The sequence below is a fragment of the Siniperca chuatsi genome, linkage group LG8, assembly GCF_020085105.1.
Source record: "Siniperca chuatsi isolate FFG_IHB_CAS linkage group LG8, ASM2008510v1, whole genome shotgun sequence".
NCBI classification, from domain to species: domain Eukaryota; kingdom Metazoa; phylum Chordata; class Actinopteri; order Centrarchiformes; family Sinipercidae; genus Siniperca; species Siniperca chuatsi.
This window is the reverse complement of record NC_058049.1, coordinates 23,929,400-23,938,507: the sequence shown is the minus strand read 5'-3', so window position 1 is coordinate 23,938,507 and position 9,108 is coordinate 23,929,400. Positions and strand designations below refer to the sequence as shown.

Genomic DNA, 9,108 nt, shown 5'->3' with positions numbered 1-9,108 from the left:
TATAAAAAATAAAGCTGTTAGTGAGTTGTTGGACTAAGTAGCTAGCACATAAGGTTGCTAAAATATTACACATATGGTGTGGGCTATTTAATGGAGAACCTGTGTTAAATTAGGAACAGCATCTTTATTCAGTCAAACCCTGCTAGCAAGCCCCATTTCCAACTGCATGAAGTCCGCAGAAGTCTGGCCCACAGTTAGCTCACATGCCGACCGCCATATTGTTTAACAAGCCACTGTGTCGAGCCTGCACCAGGACATTACAGAAATGTGTGACACAACAGGTGTTGTTCGTTATACTTAACCAGAAGTTTGTTTGTTTTTTTAAAATTTTTAAATCATACTCTTGCTACATTGCAAGACGCTGATTTCTGTGCTGTCCTGGCAAAATGAACACTGTCAGTCAGTAATTTTTACTGTGGTTATGGGACTCACAGCTTGATTTTACACAATACACCTTTTTCATAGCAGGCAAAGTGAACCAGCTTGCAAATACTATGGCCCTGGAACTGGGACACACAAGTTGAATCCAGCAATAATTAATATTATTAATTGTGTGTATTATTAAATGTGTGTGTGTGTGTGAGAGAGAGAGAGAGAGAGTGTGTGCAATTTTTAAGCATTTATTCGCTTGCCTTTGTTATCCATTTACTCATCACTTATTTTCAAATGGTATTTGCAAAGTGGATAGTGATGACTGAAGGGCCCCCTGAGAATAACGTGAGGACTTTGAACTATAAACACACACTGGCGCGGATACACGTGGAAAGATTGTGTACTTCATTTGTTTCAGCGTTTTCGGTCAGCTGCTGCATTTGGACGCAAATACTGTACAAACAGGGGGTTAGGAAAGCAAAGGTTCTTCCTTGTCGTGTCCCCGGGGTTTCCTGGATGTCAAGTTATTCAAGACGCTTTAAGAAAAAAAAAATCACTTCTCAGGAGCAAAACTCCGTCAAGTAAAACGGAGTTAATGCAACCAGAAACAGAGTGATACTAATTTCACAATTAAGCATATGTTGTAAGTGTAACATTTGTGCCTGGGACAGAGCAAAAAAATATAAATGAAATAAACTAATAAATCTACATGTATATAGTGAATTTCGATATTTCTAATTAAATTAAGACAGTTAAACCTGTTCTGATATGATGAATGACTTTCTATTATATTTCTGATCATTTCTGTTTCGTCTCGTCTCTTCAATAAAATAGAAATTAAAGCGCAAATCTATAACATTTTTCAGGTCTGCTGGTAAAGGTAGTTATTTTGAAAGGTCTGTCCGGAAGTGGTGAGTTTTACACTGACGCTTGACGCTCCTTGCTAAACTTCAGAATGGACCCGACAAGAGCAAAATCCGTTAGTTCGTAGAGGAGAAACTGTGACCGTCCATGTCTTGTCCACAGATATCAACCCGCTTACAAAGTTATCGACAGCAATGTTGAGAGAAAACATCACTCGAAGTTTGGACAGTATAGACCTCGCTGCTTTAAGAGTAAGTAGAAAAATGTTGTCTTACTTTTTAATGAAATGTTTGAGTAAACATTGCAGGATGTGGTGGGTGTTACGGTGGTTTCAAGCAACAACTTTACTTTAGCAGTCAAGGGTTTCTTTTTACCTCGTCTAACGGTCAGCTCTCGCTTTATGTACTGTTAAAGAAACGTGTTAACGTGTCCTAACTTGGAATGTAATGTGTAGACAGACTTTTAGCCTGTAACATTATGCTTTCTGTCTGCACTGTGTCCTGTTTGGTATAACGTTACGTTTACAGGCTAGTGTTTACACACAGGATTTTCCTTTGGCTGACTTGCTGAAAAGTTGACATGCAACCATGCAACAAGTGAAAGCCCCCCAAGATTTTGATTTTGATACTTTGTGTATTTATTGACAGAAAACTAGAAAAATGCATTCTGGGTAGCGGCACATTGTGTTTTACCCCAAGACACATAATTATAATACTGAATAGCTAGTGTATAGTGGTCTTATGCTAGTTTATAGAAATGTCTTTATCTTCTCTAGTACAAGATTTCTGTAATACTTGATGATGATATCGGTATCCCTATAGAGAATGACAATGCGCATGTGTGACTGAAGAAGGTTTATAGTCATGTAATGGCATTTTATATTTCTTTAGGTGACAATATTCTCATAGTCAGTGGAGTGATGGCCTACAAAATAAAATATTAACAAAATTTTCAACGACTTTCAAGCCGTATTTCCATTCCTTGTAGCTCACAATGTTATCCACATTTGCAGTCTCACTTCCTCAGTCCCCATCCCAGTGTAACACTGCATTGTTCTTCTACATTTGCCCTTAGTACTGAGTATATGCAGCTGTAGCAGAGTTTTGCTTGGCATGAACCTGTTGCATTATGACTTTGCTGAAATATAGCATTATCTATACTGTTAGTGCATTGTTCTGTACACCTGTACTGCTGTCTGCTCAGCTTTGTCCTCTTTATTTGACTCGGCTGTCCTACGTGCTAACATCACTCCTATCCAATCTTTTTTCTAGGATCCGGCAGGTATCTTTGAGTTGGTGGAGGTGGTTGGCAATGGAACCTACGGTCAGGTGTACAAGGTTAGTACTCCCATGATGCTTTTAGTAGGTGTTTGTTGCATGCATGGAGTGACATAAACACTGCTGCAAACTGTGATACTGATACAAACAAACACATTTATGTATTGTCATGTTTCCATCTGAACATTCCTTACATGGCAGTAAGTTAGATCATAAAAGTGGTATGTTGTAGTTAAAAAAAAAAATCATCTCACAAGCTGCACACCATAAGCCTCCAGCAGCCTTGACACCTGCAGACACACAGCAACGTGAGTATCGCACACGTCACTTCTAGTAAAGCTTACTATATCTACTTCCAGTTAATTAGGAAGAGAGAGAAAACGAGAAATTCTCAGTTGACTGAAATATCCTGTAGCTCTTACAAACAAAACATACACACACACACACACACACCAGCATCTAGCATCTGCAGCATCTTTTAAAGGGCCTGGGTGGGACTCACTTCCTTATCGCAATATCTGTTTGTGTATATGTCTATGAGTGGTTTGTGGTTACGGGAGGTGTTTAGTCTTATTTAGTTCTGTGCAGCTGGTTGTGCCCTGAGTGCAAATCATGTTCACATGCTTCTGCAATACCACAAACTGTGTGTTACTATATGGCAAATGATGATCAGGTCGCTTTTAGACATGGGGCTAATCAGTGTGGCACATATATCAATATCAATACTGCATTTAAATAGCTACAAGTGTCTTTGGCGTGGTCTTCCAGAAAAGTGTTATATAGCTTAAAAGGTATGTATAGGGGAATGAATTAAGGTAGCATTTTATAGTTTAGGGTTGAAGAATGAATGATGTCCATGGATGGTTCTCACAAGTGTGTGTGAATGTGAATGAGACAGAAGGTGGGTGTGTGCCTCGATTGCCACTTGATTTCCTGAAAGAGGAAATGTTGCAAGAGATGCACAGGACAGTAAGGCCTGTGTTGGCCTTCACACAGGGTGCCTTTACACAGGGGTAGAAAATCACAAATTTCATCCTATGACTCACATTCATTGATGCTTAAACAAGGGGAAACCTCCAAATATGAATGAATAGTGAGCAGTCTTATTGAGGGGGGACTTACAGCAATGATTTAGAGGTTTTTCATGTCAAGATCCCACAAACAAGGAAATAATCATGTTTTTGTCCATTATGTGCATTAGTTGTAATACTCACAATGCACTCACAGTCTATCAATACTATATTCTGTCTTATGAGAATTGCTATAGGCAAAGCAGTTGTGATAGTGTGTAATGCGAACAGGCAACCAGTTGGACCTTAATGAGGACCGGTCAGATCTGTTTCCGTATGCAGTGCACACATAGAGAAACTTGTGTGTGTGTCTGTGTGAGTGACTGTGTGTGTGTGTGTGTGTTTACAGCGCTACAGTGAGTCCCATCATGAGAAACCAGGACAGGAATACGAACAATGACTTATGCTGCACACACACACACACAGACACACACACAAACACAAACACACAGCCCCTTAGGAAAACATTTAGTTGTGGATGGACATGAGTGCAGGAGATGCTGACAAAGCATGTGGGCTTTTCCTCTGTTTATTTATATGTGTAACATTTTCATTACATTGCATTTTAAGCATTCAGTAATGTAACATGAACAGGAAATCCAGCAGCAGATGCTCTTAAGCTTAAACCTCTGTATTACCGTTATCTACATCAATGAGTTAAAAAATAAGAGAGTACAATAGAGAAGAGTTTGTTACAATTCCCATGGCGTGTCACTCTCACAACTTGATAACAGAAAATGTATTTATTTCTACGAGTGTTTTAGTATTCTAGACAAGAACTGGGCAGAGCAACATCAGGTCAAAAGAAAATGTACCTATACTGTGCCTAGATGGTCAAAAGACTACAAGTCCCAAAAACATAGCATTGTGAGACGAATCTGTCACGGATTTCTATTTTAGAGTCACAATGTGTGAATACACAGCATCTATAGCATGCAGCCATGGGCAGAGGAACTCCCTTTTTAAGTTGATTTTATATTTACAGAGATGCTGAGATCACTGTCACCATGGGTTTTGTGCTAAATGTCGTACATGTATTTTTAAAGACAGTGCTACATAAAGTACACACTTTAGACACACACAGTTCCAACTAACTTTGTAGTACAATGAAATGTGTTTGTATTTTGTTTATTTATTTGTTTCTTTTACTGCTGTATAAATGCTGGTAGAAGGCAACAGAATGCAGGACCCAAATGCCAAAACAGAGAAATGGCTGGTTTTGTGAAAAGCAGTTATATAAGGTCTAAAGTTTATTTACAGTCTTGCAGTTAGCAGCAGGCAGGGTTAGGTAAGGTCAGTCAGACTAATCAGATGGGGCAGGCAGCAGGTCAAAGCATTTATAAACTATGTAAGTAGAAAATCATAGGCAACGGGTTCAGGTAGGCAGGAATGGGCTGGGACACCATGGCACCTCAGCAACAATGACCCTCTGGCAAATTTGTAGCGAAAAGCTGTCCGCTATGCATTCTGTGTTAAGGAATTAACAAAAGCAGGCGGGTGATCTCTAGAGGAGGGAGCTCAGTCAGGACAGAGGGCAGGTGAGGCCCGACAGTATGTGGAAACTTCAAAAACACACACACAGGGACTTTGAAAAAGACAGAGTTTATGGATGAAGAGGCGGAGGAGGAAGATGGAGCAGAAGTCACCATAACAATGTTTATATGTGCACAGTAATGTGCAGTTTGGTGTAGTCCCTGCTGTAAACCACACTATCCACTGGCATTGTTTGGTGAAACGATTTGTAGTTCAACTTAGGTTATGTTATGTTTTGCTCTAAATTGAAGCCTTACAGCTGACCTGTGTCTAGCATCAGAAGTTGATTGTAGTGATTGCTACATTTTACCATGACTCAAGTTGCACAGCAGTGTGGTCAGATGTTTGCTGTTGTTGTTGTTTGTTTTTTTTATTCACTAATTGCCAGTTAGTTTACTGATATAATGTCAATCAAACCCTGGTGTCAGTGGGAACTGAAGGTGGAGGAAAGTGAGCCCCATTAGCCTCATTTTCATTTTAATTCAGTGGAACTCAGGATTTCCTGACATGCAAAGACAGACACAATTAGAAAAAATGGAGAGTCAGATGGAGAGAAGAGTGGGCTGGAGAACACAATCAGGCCTTTTCAGCCAAATTGCCTCAGGAGCTAAAAAGTCAGGAACTCAAAGAATCTTCAGTGCACTTGTTTTTGTGTTTCCACTACATCTTAAGAACTGTGATAATTAGAGAAATTAGAGCGATAACAGATTAAAGAAGCCACCATGTATATTGAGACATCATTTTTGCACAGAACAAGACAACATGGAGTCATCACGGTTGTATGTGAGTGATGTTTGAATAGTTGGAAAAGAGAAGTGCAGATGTGGAGAGTGCAGAGAGATTTGAAACACTTGAAAGCGAAAGGCAAGACCCAAAGTAGAGAGGATATGATAAGAGTTTTTTTTTTTGTGGTTATTTCTGTGCTGTGTGTGTATCAGTAATGAAACTTGTGTTTGACCGGTCCCTGACATTCAGTACTGCAAACTCCACCCGTATAGCGTTTGGCAGACTGGAAAGCAGTGCCATGGTGGCAGGGAGATTTTGAGGACAATAACTAAAACTGAGCCAGGTTCCTGCAGTGTACATGCAGGTAAAGTTCCTTAGTCCCTCAAAAAGTTCCCGGAAAAGTTCCTGCGGTCAAAAAGGGGGAAGTGGTCCGGCCTCGACAAGACAAACAATCAATCACTGTTTTCTCCTCTCACTTCTTCTCTTCTCCATTACTATAACCTCTGCACCCCTAACTCAGATCACTCCATCTCACCTTTATTGTTTGTCTTTTGCTTTTCCCTTGAACCTTTTTATCATGCACAGCATTGATTTCACTTGACGTTAACTGCTTCGATTTTGCCGTCCTAAACCCACGCACACAAGGACAAAATCGTTTGTGTCCAACTGATGCAGAACGCACACACATGCACATTAGTATTAAAGGATGTATTATGTGCTGTAGTAGTCACATGGTAGTAGTATGCCTGCAGTAGTTCTGTGGCCCCAGGACAATCTGAGAGTCTTGGCTTCTTAGAAAAAGAAAAACTTAACAGGGATGTCTCGGATTATTTGTTTTGTCATGAATTATTGATAGTTTTCCCTGCCCATATTTAATGAAGGCACATTCAGATGTATGTTTCTCTAGAACTAAACAGCAAAAAGTGGCTTTTAGTTCCTGAACAGTACAGTAGGTAATGCACAGTAGTAAGTTCAGCTGTTAAACTTTACAAATGAACATAAAGTTATTGAGTTGCTTTATTAGACATTGTCAGCACTGCATCTCTGAGGCACACTGTGCATGCTTCTCTCACTTACCATCTAGTCGTCATTCACACTCGCACACACACACACACACACACAGATGACTACAGCAGTGGCTTGCAGGGAAGGGAAGTTCCTTCTGCAAACAGGGAAACGCCCTGTGTGTGTGTGTGTGTGTGTGTGTGTGTGTGTGTGTGTTACAATGTAAAAATGTCCACTAAAGTGCCACGATCACTGCTGATGCAACACTGCTGCTCTGAGTAAAGCAAAAATTAGTTAGTTTCAGGACTAAATTGTTACCAACAGTCATAATGACTAAACTAATGAAACTAGTGGAAATATTTTGTTTTGTCAGACCCTAGACTGTGTGTAACTGACCTGTATGGTTCATAGCATGTGTAAAAAAAAAAAAGAAAATCTAAACATATCTTTAACATTCATTTGTTTGAACTGCTGAGTGTATTTTAGTCAAGTGTGTGAAAGGTCAAAGCCACCCAAATTACCTCTTGAGCATCGCTTCCATAGTCTCAGTAAACCTTGGTGACACCATGTTGAAACATCATGCACAGCCATAAAACAGCTGGCTGTAATACAGTTCCCAAAGTGAATCACTTGCACTTCCTCAAATCGTTCTGGTTTCAATAGTGTTACTTCCATTTCTGTAACCCACATATTATCATTCTTGTAATTACTCATGTAATTACTCATGTTGACTGATCTGCTGACCAAAGTGTAAAAAAGTCCAAAAACGCTGAAACACACCAGCCTTAGATAAAGTATAGGGTTTCTTTGTGTTAAAAAATGTTCCATTTCTTCTTCGTAGTTAGGAAAGTACAGCTGAGTTGTGCAAAGTATTCCCCCTATTGCACATTTTTTGAAATTTGAAAAGTTGAAATGAGTGAAATCTTATTTTGAAATAAAAGTCTTTGTTCGAAAGCTAAGCAGTTGTGTGTGGGGGGGGTTGAGCAGAGAGAGAAAAAAGAAGAGAGACAGGAAACATCCTCCAACATAGTGTAGAGTGTGTGTGTGTGCTTGTTAGAGGTAAAAGAAAAAGAGAGTGGGAGAGAGACAAAAAGGGGAAAAGGGAGAGAGGAAAGTGAGAGAGCGAGAGAGGGCAAAAGGAAGGAAGGCAGAGGTGAAAGGCAGAGAGACAGAGAGGAGGGGAGGAAGGAAGAGGGAGAGAGACAGATGAAAACTAGAGAGAGGAAAGTCGCCCCCCATGAGGCTTAGAGCTGTGCTTTGTGCTGATTACCCGTGTGTGTGTGTGCGGTTGTGTGTCCCAGAGCAGTGAGAATATGGGGGAAGTCCACTAGTTAGAATATCCTCAGAAGTGGCTGGCCTCCTTACTGTACTTTCCAAATGCCAAAACTATAATTCAAGGTACACCAGCAGCGATTCAGTGTTGTACTTATGACACTTTGGGAGGGGGACCAGCTCTTGTTGGCCATCAGAAAATGATGATTTACCGTGATAATGAGTCAGTCATATAATCTATACGATCATCAATTTAATACGAGTTAAATCTGTTTTTACATTGTTGTAGTCAATATTTTAAATAATCCCACCTCAAATAATTGATTGAAATCGACTGATTAAAAAACAAGATGGTTCCTCCCTAAACCGTACTGTTAAATACAGCTTTGTTGGCTGACATTACACACATGCACACACACAAGCACAGTGGGGGCCACTTCATTTTCTCAGTTCTTTTCATACGACAGCAGGACAGAATGAGTTTTCATTGTGCTTTTAGCAGTATTATACTCAATATAATGTCAAACCAGTCCAGCCCTTTTGACCCTGTAGTGCCAGTCAGTGAAGGTTCCATGTGAATGGAATGGGGGGAAAATGGGTTGTTTCTCTAGCAAAATGTGCACACTCAGACACAGCACACACACACACACACACACACACACACACACACACAGATACAGACATGAAGCCTTTAAATAGCACCATTCCTACGTGCAGTTTGGAGATGAGAGCTGATCAGTGATGCAGTCCATCCAAGCACAAAGTACACATATGTAACTAACAGACTGTTCTGTAGGGGACAGACAGAAAGACACAGAAGAGGAAGATGGGAGAGAGACAGCAAGGGAGAATATTACACAGAGAGAGGGGTGAGACAGAAAGTTGGAGAAAAGTGTTTCTCTCATTTGTCTCCTTGCTGTCTGCATTATAAATGTCTCTCTTGTATCTAATTAGCATATGTATGGATATATTATAGTAACCTTTTCACT

At 40.1% G+C, this 9,108-nt stretch overlaps 1 protein-coding gene across 3 annotated transcripts in view; it reads left to right on the top strand.

Annotated features, from left to right (window-relative positions):
* The first annotated feature begins 1,314 nt into the window (after window positions 1-1,314).
* Window positions 1,315-9,108, top strand: part of si:zfos-2326c3.2 (misshapen-like kinase 1) — a 66,788-nt gene continuing 58,994 nt past the window's right edge. For 2 of the 3 annotated variants that reach the window (XM_044204824.1, XM_044204822.1), the window contains exons 1-2: window positions 1,315-1,487; window positions 2,508-2,573. In XM_044204824.1, coding sequence (XP_044060759.1) covers window positions 1,431-1,487; window positions 2,508-2,573 — 123 coding nt within the window. In that variant the 5' untranslated portion in view covers window positions 1,315-1,430. The remainder of the gene's footprint in view (window positions 1,488-2,507; window positions 2,574-9,108) is intronic. The other variant, XM_044204825.1, reaches the window with a different exon arrangement.